We start from the raw sequence: 21,975 nt of genomic DNA, 5'->3' as shown, positions 1-21,975 counted from the left end.
AATAAAGCTTGGATTATACTTCCCGCTTGTAAATTCCGCACGGAAATGAGACGCATGGAGGAGGAGCAGCAACATTGGCAGTATTTATAGTCTGCGTGGTTTATGCGGCTACAGACAGTAGAAATCTGAGCATACTGCTGGGAAATCCCGCTCATATCCGCACGGACCATCCACGCGGTTACACATTATTCCCTGGCGCCAAGGTGGAAAATATGGTCTGTACAGACAAAAATGACAAAATTTCGCGAATCCCCGCAAACGCATCAAGCATGAACTGAGTTTAAGACTAATGCGTTAATGTTAATATTATTCTATTATGATGGCTAACTGATTACTTTATTAAAGTAGATATTATGCTTTTTTTAGGTACTTAATATTGAACTGTAGAGCCTTCCAGTGTTTGTTACCAAAACGCTGCCATTAGCCTGGTACCATTCAAGCAGTTAGCACTAATGCATTTTCAATGGTAGAGTTAGCGTTAGCTTCCAAACATCGCAAACATTTTACATTGTGTAAAAGTGTTTTGAGTAGATTATTATATCTGTTATTCTGGACAATAATGCTCCCAACAGCAGGTCACAAGAGTTTAACAAGTTTATTTTGTTTCACTAGGCGTTACGATTCCTAAAGTAATAAGTCAACTTTAGAACGTGCCAATTGAAATTAGATATTACTCGCTGGCAAATGTGATGAACACATGTCTCTGCAACTTTTTCTTTTGTTGCTTCATTAAAATGAATGAGATTGAATAAAACTGCACAGCTGTTTTAAACACATTACTCCTGGAAGAATAACATAAGTAGATAATCATTTTACATTTTGTTCATTGTAAACCGCAACAATGATCTTAAGCGGATTAGTAATATTAATAATAAAAATGGGTCCATTGACTTCTGTTTAAAACTGCAGAACTGATAAGCCTCTTCATAGTGACATTTCACGAAGCAGCAGATTGGCATTTATATTTTAACAGCCTACATGTATCATTCTGAGTCTTTTTTTTTTTTTTTAAATAAACACAACTAAGTACATGGATGGTGGTGGTTGGGTGGTAGCTGAAAACAGGACATTTGCAGGACAATTCAGGATTACAAAAACCTGCATGGATCAATCAAAATACAACTTTGGGTCAAACTAATGATGAGGTTAAAATCTCAATAAAGTTGATTTGGCATCATATGTCCCGTTTAAACATCTGTACATGTTTTTGATCACTTCTGCTGTTGTATTAATAACCTGGATACATGTATTTTCATTATAGAACATACCTCAAAATCCAAAGACTCAAAGACTTCATACATATTAAACAGTCTATACAGCTGTCATCACTATTTAAACAGCTTTCTAGACAAACCACAGCTGCCCATTACAAACCCACACTTTTCTTTTGTAACAGACCTATTTTCAGGTGCTTTCCCTCTTTTTCCATTCCAGGCCATTCTTTGTTCCCAATCTGCACTTTGCCAAACAGCCATGACAGAACAATTGCAGGCTTCTAGTGCTCTACATTTAATGGACGCTGTTGAAACGTGAAAGCGTGGAGGAGCAGAAGAAGCAGGAGTGGGCATCTTTGGCTAACTGTTATAGATTAATTGATCTTGCCGTGAAGTTAATGAGCTAGATCCCTTTTAAAACAGACAAGTGCTGAGACGAGGGAAGCTAATGGCCGCTCAGGACCTCGAGACAAAGAAAGCCATTTTCGCTTGGACATATACGGTACTTTATTTGTGGTGAGTCAGAATCGCCAGGTAATTGACAAGAGCTGTCAGTCTCATTTTATTACCTCACCAGACTGATTCCTGTGTATTAGGCATTATTTTAAAACTTAAATGAGGCATTGGAACTTTTATAAAGGCTGTGTTGTCAAACCTTACCTAAATATCCATCAGGGTTGTATCAATGTATAAAAGAAATGACATATACTTACACAATGGAGGTTGTAAAAATGTCCAGTAGTTACAAAGCTGTTCTCTTTTATTTGCTACTTCACATTTACTCGAGCTCTTGTTTTGCTAATTGCACTTTCTGTTGCCACACTGCCGAGCAGAAGTTACTGCCCGTGGCGCCGTCATATGTTTTGGAGGGCAGTTTTGTCTTGTACCTTGCCAGGCTGAGACGGACTGGCACAGTGAAGAGGCCTGGACTATCAGGGCCTTGTCTTCTGTCTCCTTTGTGCCCAATTGTTCTGGGGCATAGTTTGGTTGTTGACACACATAACCAGAGAAGAGAAAGAATCCTTAAAAAGAAGAGATCCTATGGCTCTCTTCATCTTATAGTCATATTCTACACATAGACACGGCACACTTGGAGTAAGCCAGATTTCCCAGTCGGCGTCTCCGTCATTGGCCGGCTGTTCAAAGAGAGACTGAGGGCCAAAAAATACTGGCTGTGAGGTTTCCATGGTAACAGCCTGCCCAGGGGCGTGGGCTGTCTGCTAAATTGTGAGCCGAGTTTGTTAAGATTCACTTCCTTTCTCCCTATTTTAATAAAAAAAAAAAAGCTTTACTAGCCCCAGCTTTCCATGAGGGTACATAGTCAAACCTTTTGTTAACATTGTAGAAATTCTAGCCTTTATAAACAAGCAAATAAAACCTTAACTATATCATTTTGTTGAATATTTTCTGTGTTTTATATTACATGTCCGTTAAACCATTCATTGTTAGCCAGACACTTGCTCCAGTCATCGGCATTAACAGTGTAACGCTTTGATTTCGCGTCCGAATATGGAACAGACCGACTCTTCATCCCCTCCACACTGGCCCAGTCTCGGTACTGCCCTCTTTTAAATCCAATGAATCTTTCAACAAACTTTATCATGCATTGTCAGTTCAAAGCATATTTTATAACAATATCCTTTCAGTTTCAATGCCACTTCTAAAGACAACTGTGATTTAATGAATAGGATGTACTTATTCAATCCACTATGGGTCTTAATATAGGTGTGAGATTCCTTGGCAGTGACTTGTTGCATATCCATGTATAATATTTAGTTCAATTGTTAACAGCTACGGACACGGAGGCGTTAGCGTGTATTTTCTGGGATATCGTTATGAAATGATCTGTAAATTAAGCGCACAAATATATTGGCTTTTCTTCCGCCCACGTTTGGGGTCCTGACCTGTTGAGAAGAACTGTGGGAGACTGGCTTTATTGGGATCTACCGTTCTTATATCACTCAATTAAAGTTCATTAACTCATTGCGGATGAATGGTCATGAATGTGTGCTCACTCGCCTTGTCCCCGCAACTGTTTGGTAATCAGTTTGAAATTCTGTTAGTCACATCAAATGAAGAAACGTGATCTCCATCTTCTGGCTTTGCTGGTTTGAGTCTGTGGTGGAGTGAAGCCCGTTGGAAGCAGGTGGTGTATCGCGTGTATCAGTGAATTTGCGTGTGGTTGCATGTTCTAGCTCCGGTGCAGGTTTTGACAGGGCCAGAGTGGACACATGATTAATGATCGGGGGGAGTGGGCGGCGGGAGCACCCAGGACTTCCTAACAAAAGCAGCCGATGTATAATGCTCCTGTGCTGCACTTTTTCAGTCATCCCTTTGGACTGATAAAAAAAGATACTTTGGCCTTTCTTTTCTTCCACACATTCCTTCTTTCTTAGAGATTAGATGCCGATGACAGAGGGCAGCAAAGAAGAACGCAGAACAGACTGGCCAAATGTGTCAGCGCTCTGAACCCGGCCTACTTTTAAGTAATGGAGCAAAGTAAAGGCTGAGAAACTGCAGCTTTTCAAGTGAGCTAAATGACTTGTGTTGAAAGTATGCATAACCTGAATGTCTTCATTACAACTACAATATTATTAACACATTTTTGTCATAAATGTGTGCCTAGGGTTGTCAAAAGCATCAATGCTAAAACAAGTATCAGAACTGCATACTAATTTGAATAATCGATTCTGAGAAAAGTCACGGTAATGGTTTAGTAACTACTTGATAAACACACTAACCCTTTCCTAACCATAACACCTCAAACTCTATATGACAGGTTAGACTACAGAACACAATTATAAGTGAAAAAAATACTTACAATGCAAAAGCCAGTTTTGATCCCTGGTCTCTCTCATGAAGTCTATCCTCCTGAGCTAAACTGTTTTGATTGCTGGATGGATTGAATAGTCTCACTTCACTGATCAATTCATTAAGATACTGCCATACAGATGCGGGAATAGAAGACTCAAGCTTCCCGCGCAGTATTGCTCAGTGGCCTGTAGAGGTCACTAAAGCTTGCTTCATTCTCGTATTATGGACACGTTCGAATCGAAGTGTGCACCACAGAAAGACTCCAGTTGTAGTCATTCATACATGTTTGAATCATAAGCTCCACTACAGCGGTATGTTTACTGACACTACCGCATTCACAGGGCTCAGCAGCCAATGACGAGGAGCGAAGGAAACACCGCAAACAGCCAGCTCGAGCTAGAACCAAAACTTTCTATTTTTGTTTTCTTGGATAAAACAATGCACAAACAATGCCAACAGCAAGGTGTATACTTAATATTCCTGTCTAAACATCAGATTAATAATACAGAAAGGGCACATGCAATACTTTATGCTTAAAGCCAGAGCTGAACTGATAAACAAACACTCACATGGTTCACCTCCTCCTTTCTCCTCTTGTGCAGCTCGTCTGCCTCTCATATCTAACTTCCATAAATTGGATTCAGAGACTATAACGTTGTCATGGTTTATTATTGATTATATTTTGTAGGATAAAAGTGTCTTCAGTTGTTAGATTGGTGTAGTGTGAACTCTCAACTGTCAGTTGTGGAACTCAGTCTCTCTGTAATCACATTCAGTCCATTCAATGTACTTTTAGATTGATTTGTCATAAAAAATAAAAAAAAAAATCTGAAAAAGTATTATAAATAAACCAAGTTTAAATGACATTACCGGTAAGTTTGTATCAAATATTGAGCTTTAGTATGAATAGCTTGTGTGTGGGCAGGTGTGACAAGATCCTTCAAAAACGAAACAGAATTCTGGGAAATTCTGGTTTAGGACACTTTTTATTGAAACATACAATGATAATGTTAATAATGAATAATGTTTTATATCAACTCAAATCTGTAACTGTTTGAGTTTTCTTCTTTGCCTTTGGTCCAACTTTCAACACTTGTAAAATATGTCACATTGCAATTCATTTTGAGCAAAGAAGAGGAACTTACCTTTACAATCGTATTTCCAGAATTGCATTTGCACATACCACTTCTATGTCCCCAATGACCTATGTTGAAAATATGCAAAACCATTCCTTTATCCAATCAGACGAATGAATAAATCCCATCCCTAAAAGACACGGTACTACCTGACTTGTAATATCCCGCGGCCATTTGGCGATGATTCTGACAAGCCATTGTTTCTCCCCATGCCTCTGTCTCTAATAATTGTATTGTGTTTGTCAATGACCTTGTAGAGGAATGGAACACCTGGGTTGGAAAAGCAGCTCATTATGTGGATGGAGGCTGCGAAATGAACAATGTCACCGGCAAGAGGCTGAATACCAATCGGGCGCGCTGCTGATTGGCTTTTTGTTTTAAGATGTTGGCTGTCCGACCACGTCCCGGGCCCCCTCTGTCACCGCGACATGCTCGTTTTTAGTTCCACTCATATTCATCACACCAGGCAAATCTTCCGCTCGTCTCCTCTTGGCTTGTAACACAGCCGAGTAGGAGTAAGCCGTCTTTCTGAGTGACTGAGCAAGCCAATAGTCAAATAGGGGTCAACTGGGGTCCTGACCTGCTCACAAGGCTGTCTGCGGTGTGTTTGCGGGCGGGTTTGTGGGGGGGGGGGCTTCTAAAGGCTGTGATCCATGCCATGTGATGGATGAGGAGAGAGGTTAAGGGCGTCTTTGGAGAGCGAAAGGCTTGGATTTAAGGGTCGCTGAAGTTAACTCACAACGTATGGACTGTGTAGGGTCATGATGCTTTACTGCACACGCTCACGGTTTTCATACAACACAGATGGAATTTCGAGTAAAGATGAGGTTAAGTATCGCCAAAAAAATACAAAATAACTTTCACCTTTGAGCTGTTCCTTCTGGGATTGACCCGGTGAAGCATCTGCATAGTCTAACCATGAAATTGTCTTTCAGCAGTTGACTTTTACACTCTTTGGTATTCCATAAACCTCTGCTCTGTCATCCATTTCTACCATCAGCAACTTCCCCTCTAGTTTTACAATTTAGTTGATTTATTTGAGCTGCATGCAAAGTTTTGTTACATTATGCTGCAGTAGTGTATTTTGTGCCCAAAAAGGAGAAGGAAGAAGTAAAACCATTTTAACACTCACCGCTTTTATACTAATTGAAGTAACAATGTTGTTGACTACCTTAAGTTTGAAATAGTCGTTTGGACAGTAGGGCTGTTATTTGGATTGTACAGATTCTATAATGCGTGCCAACAGATGTTTTTTTTTTAATAACGACAGCTGTATTAAAGTGGAAAAGGTTTATTTTTTATAAATAATCCACTTTTTTCTCAAAAAATCTCTATTTAAAAGCATTCAGTCTGCAATTTTTTTGGGGCATAATCTGGTTATGATGGAAAATACATTTAAAAAACGTTTACAATAGAATTAATCATTTGATTTGGTTGACTACTAAAACATGTATTGTTACTGTTCTTTGAGGTGTGACTGAGCCAAGACTTGAAACATTAATATTAGGTCTGTAAGATCAAATGTGTGTTATTGAATCTATTATTGCAGAATTTTTCCAAATGTAATCAAACTATTTTGGTCATTTGGGCCAATTCAGCAAGAAGCCCGAGGGCCAAAAAATGTGTCTCCTGGGTCATAGTTTAGACACCCATGCATTAAACGTATCTGTCCCCATTAAGATCAGATGTCAACAGGTCAAGTTACAGTTCTGTCAGATCTGTGGAAAGGCGTCCAAACTCACAGTAAGAATGCACATTTTTAAAGGGGTTCATGAATGATAAAAACGCCTTTAATTGAATAAATGCAGGATAGATGAGTTCATGCCAAACTGTAGAACAATGCAGGCAAAGCAATAGCATCGCCAGAGTGGAAAGCAGGTGGCGGACCTCGCACCAAAAGATCATGGACTTTTAAATACTACTATATATGAGTATTTGCTTCCTATATCTATGCATTTCTGTGTTGTCCTATAGATGCTTGTATGTTACCTCTGTGCTCTATACAAGAGTGCACTCCTGCCACATGCACCTATGTTCTGGTGTGAGGGTGCCTTGCTGTATGATGTATGACTCCTTCAGCACAATAGCGAGCGTGTTTCACAGTCTGGAAACCCATACTTCAGCTTTTGTGTAGGGCTGCCCGTGTTCTACAGCATTAGTATTTGTGTCATGTTCCAGCCTATCATTAGAGCAACTTTCCCCCCTGTTATACAAAGTTGTGTCTTGAATTATTGATGCACAGTTCACCTGACCTGTTATGTTCAGTGTGCATTACAAATAAATGTTTTAATTAGCACATGAACCTTACCCCAAAATCATTCATTGCGATGCATTGCCTGAAACAACTTCAATATTATTCGAGACTGGACTACTAAATACATTTATGAAATTACTATTCAGTGTTCTGTTTTTTTTTTTTAACAGATTGCAGGTAAATAGTGAAAGCCATGCATCACCCACCAAAGCACCTTAGTTATTTTATTCTCTAGAGCTGAAATGTTGTAATCCATGAAGCTGCTTTATTATGTGCACAGTCCAAAGTGCATTTGCTTCCCCATTGTTTTTAGTTTATTCTAAAAGTATATATTTTTTCTGTTTACTTTGAACATCACATAATCACTCTGAAGAAATCTGTGAGTGAGCAACCAACTGTCAGGAATGAAAAGCAAAGAAACTCTGAAAAATGATAGAAGAAGATATAATGAACATCTCTGGACTGTTACAATTAAGTAATGGACACGTTGATACAAACAATGTAACTTTCAGCAGATGCAGTCCTAGTGCCTTTAGTTGATGTTTTTTGTACATAGATTTCATGGCAGTTTAGAATGCTAAATATGACATTGAATGGTCAACTGTAAGAGCAGTACCTGACCATCTCCAGTTTTGCTAAATCTGATTTCATGAGATTTTGTCAGTGTTTCCTCATCATAAATGTACTCTAAATTTAAACCTGCTTGAGTAATCTTGTATTGTCTTGCAATCGAGGCTCGAGTGCTCAGAAAATTCCTGTTTTCACCTAACCCCTATCCCCGCCCACATCCCTGTACTTATTTGTGAATATGTGATACATGTTGGGTTCTAAAATGCCAGTTAGCCACTTCTCAAAAAATAGAAATGAAAATGCTGCTTTTTACGTTGAAATATAACTATGAAGAGGCGGGGCTTGTCAGCTAATAAAGTCAATGGACATGTTCATACTATGAAGCTGTTTTAGATCAATATAGCGGTTTGCAATGAACAAATATAGAATAAGTTATCTATAACTCAAAATAATATTCATCCTTTAAAGTAGATCATTTAGCCAATTTTCCTTTCCCATACACAGAATATTTTTTTCATTGTCTATGAAAAAAACTTAACTCACTGTAATTAGCCAGTAATGAGTACTAGTGTCTGTATGAACTCACTGTACACTTTGAGCTATATATGCCCTGACAGACAAAACCAAAGCTGTCACTCAAAGTGGAAAGCAACATGAGGTAAGGAGGGACAGGCTAAGGGAGCAACTCATTACCGGCAGGACGCTCTAAAGAAGGATGCTAGGGGCCAGGCGGAGAAGCGAGGGAACTGTGTCAAGACCACTTGGAAGAAAGGGATGCTTTGTTTGAGCTTAAAACCACCGCAGATGTGGGTTATTCTTGCACAAGGGACACTAATTGCTTGTTTAGATAATGTTCTATCCCCTCCCGTTGTCGAAAACCAACACATCCGATGACTGATAGGTCCACGGGGTGTTCCTCTGCAAATCTAAATATTCAACAAATTAGGAAGAAAGACTTTGGGCTATGTTCCAAAAAAATGTGGTGATGCATAATGTTGCTCAGCCCACTGCCTGTGCCCTCAGTGCAAGACCTTAGAGGGTTGGGTTATATTGTTCGCATGGATTTTCTCATAGTACTTTTGCCTCTAACGGTTCGGCTCTCCCTCCGCTCCGCAGCACACACATCACTTGGCGGTTAATTAATGAGTTTAATGCAGGAAGTCAGCATTTTGATTAGATGAAGAACATTGGCTCCGTTACGCATGTGTTTGAATGTCGATGTGAGTGGATATGTGGAGACGAAGAAAAGCAAAGGTTAAACCCAGTGGAGTTGATATTGTGAGAACGATTGTTTATAATTGCAGTGTGTAGAGTAAGATAAAACAAGATGTAATACTACGCCGAGTACTATATCTTCAACACTAATTCAGTACTTACTTTATGTATGCCTATTTTTTAATTGTGATTTTTTTTGTATTGTGGACACCATTTTGAGGACTGGTGATTCAAAACATTGGAACAGCACTTCAGAACTAGTATCTGGGCCTCAAAACTCCTGCCATGGACTCAATAAATGGCCAGGGAAGAAAGCCATCACAAAGAAATGGATTACAACTTTGACATTAATGATTATTATTATTAGGCCCGAGCGCCACAAGCTGGCGAGAGGCCTATTAATCTCGTAAGGCCGTGCGGTCTCTGTGCGGCGAAGCCGCAAACTGTAGCTAGAATTTCAGAAATCTCCCATATTTAAAATTTCTGCCGTTTGCGCAGATAAAGTCCGAATTGCGTCAAATTAGAATCAGTTGTTAAACTCTTTGCCCTAAACCTACTTGAAGTGAAATAAATTAATTTGGAGCCACAGCGCCCCCTACAGATTTTATATGGAGGTTGAATGTTTAGTTTTGCGAAATTATCTGAAATTTGACACACAACTCAATTTTGGCCCCATCAAAAAAGTCAGTGAGACCCATGTCATAATTGTTATGGCTTTGCCGTAGCGATGACCAAAACCTCCCATGTTATTCCAATGGGGAAATCGCCAGAACATGTTTACCCTTTAGACTTTCACAAACTCCTCCCAGGACGTTAGCCCTATTAACCTGAAATTTGGTGAGACTCATCTTCAGGGGTGGACCATCAAAAGTTATTCACATTTTTATTCTAAGAGTCACGGTGTCTGTGCGGCAAAGCCGCACATTTTGCCAAGAATTCAAAATAAAATTGCTTTTTGATGGTAAAACAAAGGGGAGAAGATGTGACAGCGTCACAGATTCAGCAGTAGGCGTAATAAAAGGACAATTGGGGCGCGTTAGCGCCCTCTCCTCTTGCGGCGTGGCGGCGGCGTAGCGAGGGCCGATCATTGCCGCTTGCGGCTATATTTATTATTATTTTTTTATTTTGTTTGAAAATCTACTTATTTAACAAACTTGGGGACATAAATGCTGGACAATTCATGCAGTTTTTCTTTTCTTTTTCTGGACGTGTTGTGACATTACTACTTGAGTAGCAATGTCAAATATTTTGAATATATATATTGAAATGACGACATCGTTTGAAACCTATAAATAGGAACCTTTAATGACTAAAACTACTGCAGCATTTCTACTACAGCACAATACTACACTTTTTTTTCTTCTTTACTTCCCTCACAGTAAATCCATCCATCCTTTGAAAATTATATCCATAACACCCCAGTGACTTTTCAAAACCAGAAACCGACGCACAAGTCTACTCTAGTCGAGCATTTTATATGTGTGTATACACTATGTTGAGTATTTTCACCATGCAGACCGGTGGAATAGGGAGCGGTAATGGGGATGTTTATTATTCAAACCTATGTCAGAAAATGAGTTGTTTTTGTGCATTTGAAATAACAATGCAGTGAGGCAGGCTAAACAGTGCATGGAGATCTCATCTGCGCTCCTGGGTGTATTTTCTCCAATTTGATCAATTAACATAGCTTCATTTGGAAATGTGTTCGCAAACAGAGTAATGTAGTGTATTCAATTAATTGTAGTGAAGAACACTGCAATTGATAAATTAAAATATTAATAAAGAGCATTAAATTAAAGACATAATAACAAATAAAGAAACATTGAACAAATGCGAGACCAAACAGCCACTGCACAAAACACTGTACTAACAAATTCTGGATTGCAATCGGCTGTCCACCTTCACTTAAAACACAAACCACTTATTTGAAGGGAGAAAGGATGGTGTAAAGGAAGCAATTTTTGTGAAAATGAGAATGACAATCCCTCTTTGAACAAAAACGGCAGCTCAAGGCAATATACGTAGCAATAAGCTTCTTACATCAATTCTTTCAGATTGAAAATTATGATGAATTCGGATGGAAACCAAAACGTTTCGATTTTCCAGATGACTACTTTTGAAACATTTTCTATGAATCTCTCCTGGAGGAATGCTACTATCAAGTTGACAATTCTCCCTTTTTTAAAGTCTGTTTTTCATTTCAATTATTGTGTGTTTTTATTTTTACATTTTCAACATTCTTTTTTAAATAAAAAGTGATCGTGACAGTCAATCGTTGTTGTACTTGCATCGTGTGTAATCTAATCCAGACACAAGACCCATCTTTGCCTCCATTACAGATACACAGCTCTCCTATTCCCATCCAGAGTCAGTTTAATAGAGCCGGTGTGTCGCTGTTATCTGACTTCCTGAAAGCAGCATCACCATTTGTCCTCCGCTGAATTATCTCAGACCATATGCCCGTCAAGTGGCAGCAAATGTGTAAGCTCCATTTCATTTACAGAGGTCACTCTCAAATGGATTCTGGAGGTGATAATGTGGGCCTTTTTCTCACCCTTTGTATTGTGGCTGTCCGTTCTCCGGTTTGCCTTGGGGCCCGTTTATGCGGTGCAGCATTGACAGACGGCTGAATCAGCACAAGCTCTCCTGCTCCTGTTTTGTTCATCTCCTCTTTCCCTATTTATAAGCGTCCAAAATTATACTGTTTGCCTGTAAACACATGACCTGTGGGCATTACTCTTGTTCACACTGCAGCTTTTCATAAGAAACGTCACAACATATTTGGTGCTATCTATAGTATCTAACGTAGCAATCACACTACAAAATGAAGCGGACTGTTTGATTGGGGACCAAAGTTGCCACATTGTTTCTTTCTCTGAGCTGGTCTGCTTCACGTTCAAAATACACTTTTATCAATCAAACCAAACGTCCAGAAAGACACCTCTCCCTCGTGCCTCTGGAGGCGCTGTGTACAATATCAGCAAAGTTATGACATGGGAAAAGTAAGGGCGAGTCCTGGAGCTCTGCCTGATTTGTGTCAAAAAAACAAACTTGAACGGGATTTTAAAGCTTGAAGTGGGAGTTCATTCTTTGGCTTTTACGGATTCACCCCACAACCTGCCCCACATGAGCACAACCTGCCCCACACGTGCACAACCTGCCCCACATGAGCACAACCTGCCCCACATGAGCACAACCTGCCCCACACGAGCACAACCTGCCCCACATGAGCACAACCTGCCCCACACGAGCACAACCTGCCCCACACGTGCACAACCTGCCCCACATGAGCACAACCTGCCCCACATGAGCACAACCTGCCCCACATGAGCACAACCTGCCCCACATGAGCACAACCTGCCCCACACGTGCACAACCTGCCCCACACGTGCACAACCTGCCCCACATGAGCACAACCTGCCCTACATGAGCACAACCTGCCCCACACGTGCACAACCTGCCCCACACGAGCACAACCTGCCCCACATGAGCACAACCTGCCCCACACGAGCACAACCTGCCCCACATGAGCACAACCTGCCCCACATGAGCACAACCTGCCCTACATGAGCTCAACCTGCCCCACATGACCACAACCTGCCCCACATGAGCACAACCTGCCCCACATAAGCACAACCTGCCCCACATGAGCACAACCTGCCCCACATGTGCACAACCTGCCCCACATGTGCACAACCTGCCCCACATATGCACAACCTGCCCCACATGAGCACAACCTGCCCCACATGTGCACAATCTGCCCCACATGTGCACAACCTGCCCCACATGAGCACAACCTGCCCCACATGTGCACAATCTGCCCCACATGTGCACAACCTGCCCCACATGAGCACAACCTGCCCCACATGAGCACAACCTGCCCCACATGTGCACAACCTGCCCCACATGTGCACAACCTGCCCCACATGAGCACAGCCTGCCCCACATGAGCACAACCTGCCCCACATGATCACAACCTGCCCCACATGAGCACAACCTGCCCCACATGATCACAACCTGCCCCACATGATCACAACCTGCCCCACATGAGCACAACCTGCCCCACATGATCACAACCTGCCCCACATGATCACAACCTGCCCCACATGTGCACAACCTGCCCTCACATCAGGAGGAGAGGTTAGTATAAGGCGGGAGGAATGACCTGGAACAATCTCATCTGTTTTAACGCGCTTCTTTGGTCCAGATCAGAGTTCAATTGCACATTCACATTTACTCAAACAAACCGAGCCAGCCAGGCAAACAAATCCTGATTCAAATCAAAAGTTTATTGTGAATGCACCTTAAAAGTGTAGAATAATATGTGCAATGGTGGAAAGTAGCAAAATACATTGGATACTTTTTACATTGGATACTTTTACTTTACGTCTTAAAGCAGGTGAGAGTACTTTCTATTCCACTTTTTTTTATTGAACTGGAAAAGTGCTTCTCTTAAGGTTTGAGACATCCTGCCTAAAGTTTTACAGTTTATCAATAAATCAATATCAATAAAAATGACTTGATGAAATAAGTTATTGATTTAGTATCTGGAGCATGATTTTTTGTCAAGATTAACACTTAAACAGTGTGAAATACAAAATCTGTGTGAAATACCTTTTACATGTGCATATACTGTGCTCTTTTTACGTTTCTGTGTCATTTGTTTTTTCACATCTTTGGCTGAAAATGAATAATCAAACCACAATTAGGAAACCGTTACTACTACTTTAATCACATCTTTGTTTAAACATGGCTAACAACCAAACATCATGCCTTCTATAGCTATGGTCACTGCAATAGCTCATATACAAACAAAGTAACTCTTAAGTGTCTTGAAGTGTTTCCAATCCACATTTTAATTTACTTAAAAGGAGCGCATACAATTAATATTCTGTTTTCAGGACATACATAATCAATACTAAACCTAGTAGTACAAGTACTGATGATGAAAAAAATTACATAAATAGGAGAAAGTTATAGACCTTATAGATCATCTATGCCAGAAATAAGACGGAAGCTTTTACTATATCAACAATGTTATTAAAAACATTCAGTTGCATACAAAATCTTGTCGTCATTATCATTGTTGAGCACTGAGCCTTTTCTTTAGTATCACAATCGAGTTTGTTATGTTTGTACTGTGACACCACTCTAATGCAATATTATGCATTGTGTCAATTTGTCGGATGAAAGATAGACAATGCATTAATGTAAGCTTTATGCTTATAACGTCTGACTTGCTGTAGTCACTGTATGTGTGTGAAACGTTCATTGCCTCTTCACCTCCTGTACCATTTTGCAGAGCCAACATTGATGACACATAAGTTCTCTCTCACGCTCTTGCTGAAAATGGATTTTTGATCCGTGTTTTTACGGCGCTGTATTCACTGATGTCTTCAGAGGTTATAGGTGTATAAAATGGGAGTGCAGCTGCTCCGTGCTCACACATACGGCTGCCCAGGCTGTTTAAGAGCACCTGTGTTCTTGGATTCAACCAGCTTTGTTATTGCTACACATAAAACAAGTATGCTTCAGCAGACAGTAGTATCTGCTCCTACTGTTTGCCAGGGTACTCTTGAGTAAATACCTGAAATGTGTACAATTTGCTAACACTACAACTATTGACACCTAAGGCCTTAGTCATTTTATTACTTGGTTTGCGGATCCGCCGCACTTAGATTATTGATTTCTACAATATAAATAAAAGAAATTATTATCTTTTTTTTTTTTTTTTTATAAAGTACCGCAGACTATGCAAAATATCATTAAATGAAATATAAAAAGCGGCATTAAGTCAAAAGATAAGAGCACGTGAAGCAATTTGTTGTCAAAATCCTGCGTGAGTCTGTGACGGAGCGGGTCCGTCCCTGTGCACGGCCCCGGGAGAGCATGTGAAGTCTGCTGCTGTGTGCCTTTATATCGCAAATACACATTTTAAACCCGTTTACCACATTTTCTCCAGCGCGTTTTGCCGTGACTAAGTGTGCAGCCCCCCCCCCCCCCCCCCCCCCCCCCCTCCTCCCGTGGTGCGTTGTGGGTAAACAAGGAAGAAAAAATATTTTGAAATTGAAATTATATTTATATTTTGCCCGCCTGTTCAATATATTTCATTTAATAATCCGCAAACCAAGTAATAAAATAACTGCGGCCTAACCATCAAAAACTTAAAGCGTGTGTGACTTTTCTGGTGGAGGGAGCTGCTGGTCTCCAGGGAATGTCCCACACTATCTACATAGAGACAAAGTGGTGATGCCAAAAAGCCAAGAATACAAGTCAGGTCTGTGGAGAGACATTCTTACATTGTATGAATGTGTTTTTGTTTAATTTTTCCTTTTTAGCAAGTGGCTTACCCGACCAGAAAAAGTTACTCATAATGCACCTTTAAATATTTAATTCAGTTTTACTCACAGTGTAAAATGTTTCTAGCAAATGAACAGCTTTACTATGAAATCCTAATATGAATGAAGACATTATGTTATTATGCCATAAACAGCACTGTACCCTTTTGGAGACTGCATAGAAACAATTTAAATCACACATTTTTGCTTCTAAAACTCTTCAGAATCTATTGTGACCATGATTATGGATAGATAGACAGATAGATAGATAGATAGATAGATAGATAGATAAATAGTTCATTCTTGACATCCCTGCTCTGTATTTTGCAAACACCCCAGTATAGGTTGTATAGCAGCACAGGGATGTTTCCCCGCGGTGCACCTCCTGGGGTTGTTGAATAAGCTGTTTGTGAACATGTGTGGACAGCAGCGTGTGACCAGACTTCAGGTCAGTCATTTAGCCTCTGAGAAACAGACTTGGACTCGCCACTGGGGGCAGCAGCTGGGCATGCGAGTATTTCTTATACATCACTAACAGCCCACCGCAGAGACCAGGCCAATAGCACTAAAACAGAAAGCTACTTTTTTATATAACGCTGTAAAGAATGCTACTTCTTCAACTCTCTGCCTCTCTGTGTGTGTGCTTTTTTTTTTTTTTTTTAAGCAGCATAACATTATCTAATGATATCTTAAAAGCTTTTTGATACCAAGGTCTAAGGTTGTTCCCATGGAGTTACTAAGTGTTTGAGCTTTAGCACAGTTTGACCCTGAAACAAAGAGGTTCTGAACAATTCTCAGACTTTCTTAGCTATTTCGTCCGAATGCTGTGTCATACTTCAATTCAAATATAATTTTATAGCCTGGCCACAGAAGCTATTCACAGAAGTCTGGGGTATTATTGTCTCATAGGGGCAGAACTGACGAAGGCGCATTAACAAACCAGAGAAACATATCGCCGGTATTGTTCACGGTACATTTTGCATAATGCCATGAAAATGAATCACCATAATCCACCAGCTGATGCCAAAAAAGCTGCATATTTACATATTTTTCCTTGATTATTGTTACTATACTTATAACGATCACATTTCGAATATAGTATAGCAAACACAACGTATTCATAATGACTGTATATGACATGTTTAGTCAGCATTTGTAATAATATTTTTAAAGAATTCTGAAACTGTCAATATAGTCCTATATCAATACCAACAATAAGCTCATCCAAATACATACACAGACATTTTTCTCTTCTGTATTTGTTTTGTTTCTGTATTTTATTTAATAATTTGAGTTTTTGAGAACTGCATGTGTTTATTTTCGCTTGAGAGGGTGCAATACTGCGGTCTTTCACCCCATCTGCATTTAAAAACTTGTTAGTTAATGTGCATCAGGCTGCCATACATCTTCCACTCAATATTTTACCGTCATTGCTGAGCCAATCTTATACAGCTGGAGAAACGGTAAGATGGTTGTCCCATTAAATATATTACCTCTCTCCCAGTGGAATCCAGCAACGGCACCGCTCTCCCTGGCATCCGTAGAGCCTGCTAAAATATTAGACATTTATCATGGTTATTACAGTCAGTAAATCCTTCCATGGAACGCGCAGGCCCTTTAGCTTTGTATTCTTTTGGGATGTGGCCGTAAATGGATTAGGTTATTGCCTGGACTTACTCGCAGTCATATCAAGCACAATAATCTCTGTCCTTCACCGCAGCCTGGGGCACGTAGGAAAACTGACCTCAATAAAGTTTAAACACACATGGAGGTATATACAGTCAGCAATAGGGGAATAGAGTTCTTTAAGAGTGGTGTAATTAGAGGAGATGGCTTGGAAGTTAGTCGACAGTAGCTTTCCCTCAGATTTGTTTTACAGGGGCTCTTACTAGCAATGTTATGAAGATGTTTGAAGATGTGAAATGCAGCTTACGGTCTGGTTTCTGAAGATAAGGGTCAAGCAGTAAAGCACTTAAAACTTCACACGTATAAATCATTGAAAACTTTAAACATTAAGACTTGGAGAAACAGGACTGTCATAGGTATTCACAAATAAGGAGTTGTTATAACCAAGAAAATACATTTAAGCATTGATCATCATAACCCTGTGACTAAATTTTTCAATATGGCCTACAAATTTGAAGGGGAATAATATCTAAATAATCTAAATGCATTATAATTCAAATATATATATCAACATTAAATGGGAAAAAGAAGGTTCCTTTGTTTTGACGGATGAAGAGTGTGAACGTATACGTACATCTCGGAATTTTATTGTGGAAAACTACAAAATCACATGTTTGGAGGGAATTGTGTTAGAAAAATGTAACTCGTTTCTTCCTAACTCCATGTCAGGCTTCTCACTATTCAAAGAGAATTCCCGACTGCTGGAGAGAATGTGGTCTCCAGGAGGACCACCATTCCCACAGTTTTTGGGACTGTCCTATTGCTCAAAAATATCAGGTCAATAAAGCGCTACAAACTGTTTTCGACACCACCGTCCCACTTGGTTTCAGAACTATGTATTTGGGCCTCAAAACCCCAACCATGGACACAATCAATGGATACATTTGGAGCATACTCCTGGCAGCACGAAAGAAATAGATGACTCAAACTGCACAGAAATCTCAAGGACTGGACCCAGCTAAAAACTAACATTAAAGAAATACAACATTTGGACTCACTTTGAAAAAACTGCCTTTTTGAAAACTTTGGACTGATGGGACTGATGTGCTGTGTAATGTTTGTTCTATTTAATGGATGCCTTGATTTAGTTTTTTGCTCTTTGTCTCATGTTGTCTGCTGGAAAAAAACTGATAAAATAAAAAGGGTGTCAATAAACAGGAATTAAAAATACTGATGGATGGGATTTTTTGATTTCCCTATGCTGGTTCTTTGGACATATTTTTTGTAACTGACGTCTCTTTCTTACTGTGTCTTACACCTGACTCATTTTTTATCCGTCCCATTTGTCCCAATGTGCGGCAAATTTGACCATTTTCAAATTGAGCGTAGAAGCTAGTCTTAAAATTGTATTATTGTCAGCCCAGTCCTTTACAGGTTGCAACCATAAGTACATTCTACAGGTAATTTTACATCCGAGATACATTGTTTTGTTGTTGAAGACGGTCTGCAGTGCCTCATTAAGCTCAGTTCAGTATTTATGAGTAATAGGCCAGTCCCAAAAGACATTTCTTTCCAACATTAGATTTTCTGACCCTCCGTTTACTAGTTCATTCTAATTATTTTTTATTTCCTTTTCCAGCTTGTCCTCCGGGTACGTTTAAGTCCAGCCAGGGGCCAGGTCTATGTCTTCAGTGTCCTCCCAACAGCCGGTCCACTTCTGAGGCTGCCACCATCTGTGTGTGTCGCAACGGCTACTACAGAGGAGACGCCGACCAGCCGGATGAGCCCTGCACAAGTCAGTACACATATAAACAAACTATATCTTTTATCACACTTGGTTCAAGACTGTACACTTATAAGTTTGGTCCTCTTTACAAACATGTACTCAAAGATTCTATGCTTTACTTAGACATTTGTATTAACCCTCGGAGGTTTGAGTTCTAGTCAGGGTCATTGTACTCTTTGGTGAGTTATGTTTCATTTTATTAGTTAGAATAAATGAGGTCTCATAATGAAACGCTTATATAGTTTCTGGTAGATGTTTTAAATAAACTATGAAGGCCACAGTACACTTTTGCTGAAAGTTAAGTAGACCTAAAAAAAAAAAATATATATATATATATATATATATATACTTACTTGACTGTTTTGACATAACAATATATTTTAAGAAACCCACTTGTCTCTTCATAATAAATAATAATAAATTAGTCCTCTATAGTGCTTTTCCAGCCGGTCAAAGTCACTTAAAAAATCCGTGGAACAGTCATGGCTTTCAGCTTCCTGTCATAGGCACATTTTGAGGACTTTCCACCATTCAAAAGATAGGAAATTGTGTTTTAAATTGTTAATTACTATGGCAATGGTCCTAATGTTCCATCATTCAGAAACCCATGGATTCATTCTCTCCACACTCAGTGGTGGTAAGTTACTATTGTAGCCACAGTATCCCTGGGGCAGACTGACGGAAGCACGGCTGCCAATCTGCGTCATCTGCCCCTTCGATCACCACCAACACTCACACACCACATTTACACAAGGCAAGGTGAGAGAAGTGTCCTGCTTGAAGACACAATGACAGAGATTGCATTAAAGCCACTGCCACACCCTGCTTAGCTTCCAAGATCATATGGAATTGGGCATTGACAAAGATGTTTGATAAGAATCCTTTTGTTTTCATGTATTAAAAGCACTGTAACGTCAAAAATAAGTCAAAAGAAGTAGGCCAAAAGCTTCTGCTCTTAACTACCTCTTTCCAGGTGCACTTCCTTCTCTTCTGTCTGTTGATGCTGCTCATTCCTGCTCACATCCCCTGAAGTCCTAATTACTCAGACAAACCCTGTGCCGTCTTGACACCATCCTTTTGCCATCAGCTGGAAATCCAATAAAGGCCCTCTCAGCCTGCGTATTTATCTTAATAACATGTACCAGCAATATCCAAACAGCTCCACCTCCCCTGTTGACACCGTTATAGACCGCTACTACATGGTTAGACCCCTGAACATTTTCTTTACCACTTCAACATTGCTGCCAAAAGGGAGTGTCTTAATAGTTTATTGTCTTCACAGCACTGGCCCGAATGCGCTATTGTTGCGATCATGTACAAATTTAGCAGTGATGTATTCAAGCAGGTCTTTCTAATTTTCCCCAGGATCGGACACAAGACCACCAATGGTTAGAGCAGCTGTGTTGTGTGGCTGTTACTGATAAAACATGCATAATTTGAGCTCATCTTTTTTTAATTTGTCTAAAAAAACATGCCTTCGGGCAGGTTTGTGCTAATATGTTAGTGTGTAGTTGTCCGTAGATCCTCATTGGAAACTGTGCTGTCGTCCCTTAAGCTTGTGTTTTTGCTCCCCTGGTGTACTGCGCTTCACTCTGGGGCCGTCACACTCAATGCTTCATCACGTTTATCATCTGTACATAATATACCAGGAGGTTTGAGATTTCCCAAAGTGGATTCACAACAGCCTCGTTTGCACAGCATCATGGGCCAACAGCTCACCTCAGTGTTTCAGAGCAACATTCCATCAGTGGTGGGGCAAAATCGAATTGTCCTCTGAACCCTTTGACAATCTGTTGTGTTGGTTTTGTTGTTGTTATTGTTGTTGTTGTTGGTGAAATTGTTTTTCTGTGATTCACAAATTGTCTGTTTAATGAAGCTCTATGATTAACTTTAGACTCCCTTCTGCACACATTTCTTCATATTTCACATTATTTGCCTTATTTAGCCAACAGTTTAAGGCAAAATGAATGTACAAGAATGTTGATCAAATGAATCTAAGGAAATCATTTATTTTCATTTATTGACATATGGCTGATGAAAGTCAAACACCATTTCTAAAGCGAAAACAAAACACTATATTTTTGAAAGGGCAAAAGTTCTCAAGATATCACTTACAGTAAACAGGAAGCCAAAACCTATTACATTTTTATTTAATTGGCGATGAGCAGAAATAATAAATAAAATAAAATAATTCTGGCTAATAGGCATTTTTTTGTTGCAACAATGGATTAAAAAATAGTTCCATTAAAGCTTCCTTATAGAAATCAATAAGAACATTCTTGTCCAAGGGCACAAAGCTTCGTGTCCCAATGTTAATAATTATTACACAAGAACGAACAACTACTCTGCATTTCTCTCAAATTCTACCACAGCAATGAAGAGTAGTTGTGTCATTTCAAAAGTTGTTGAGAAGTGATTTAAGGTTATATTCCCAACTGCTAAACACCACATCAACATTGGGACAATATCGAGAGCTAAACCAGGACTAGATCGTGACTTTGGTGCGATACGTTCACACTTATATAGGTTTGATCCTGGTTTGGTCCCTGTTTAGTCCTGATCCAGGCTTGTGTTGACCTGGTTTAGCCCGGGTCTAGTCTAGGTTAAATCCCAGATTAAGTTCCAGTTTTGTCTTAATATTGAAATGTTACAAGTGTGAATGCAATGAATACCAAAGTTCTCATTTTCTCCCGCTCCCATTTTAATCTTGATGTGGACTTGGTTTTGTCCTGTTGTAGTCCTTTTTTAGTCCTGCTCTTGTCCAGGTTTAGTTTTGGGTTTAGAATTCAATACAGAGCAGATGTCCTGAGTAAAAGAGTGGTCATAAAGTGATGCATTCAATTCAAATTCCTCAAATCAAAGCATTATGTCAGTATTAGAGTTCTACTGGAGCAGCTCGGTGAAGGACACATGTGAAGGTCGATATTCTGTGTAAAACAACCACTTGTGTCTTGGTTGGATTCTTGCCATGCTCCGTCTACCGACAGAAGGGGGCCAGGCGGATCATCCCAGTAAGAATCTT

General features: G+C 39.8%; 1 protein-coding gene across 2 annotated transcripts in view; it reads left to right on the top strand.

Annotated features, from left to right (window-relative positions):
• Positions 1-21,975, top strand: part of ephb1 (EPH receptor B1) — a 250,745-nt gene that overhangs the window by 132,777 nt on the left and 95,993 nt on the right. For both annotated transcript variants that reach the window (XM_072441429.1, XM_072441428.1), the window contains exon 4: positions 18,807-18,962. In XM_072441429.1, the coding sequence (XP_072297530.1) occupies positions 18,807-18,962 (156 nt within the window). The remainder of the gene's footprint in view (positions 1-18,806; positions 18,963-21,975) is intronic.

This window comes from Eucyclogobius newberryi, unplaced genomic scaffold (genome assembly GCF_026437365.1).
Source record: "Eucyclogobius newberryi isolate DKJ021-1_F unplaced genomic scaffold, fEucNew1.0.hap1 SCAF_12, whole genome shotgun sequence".
Lineage (NCBI taxonomy): Eukaryota > Metazoa > Chordata > Actinopteri > Gobiiformes > Gobiidae > Eucyclogobius > Eucyclogobius newberryi.
The sequence above is the reverse complement of the archived record's forward strand: the minus strand, read 5'-3'. Positions and strand labels throughout refer to the sequence as shown.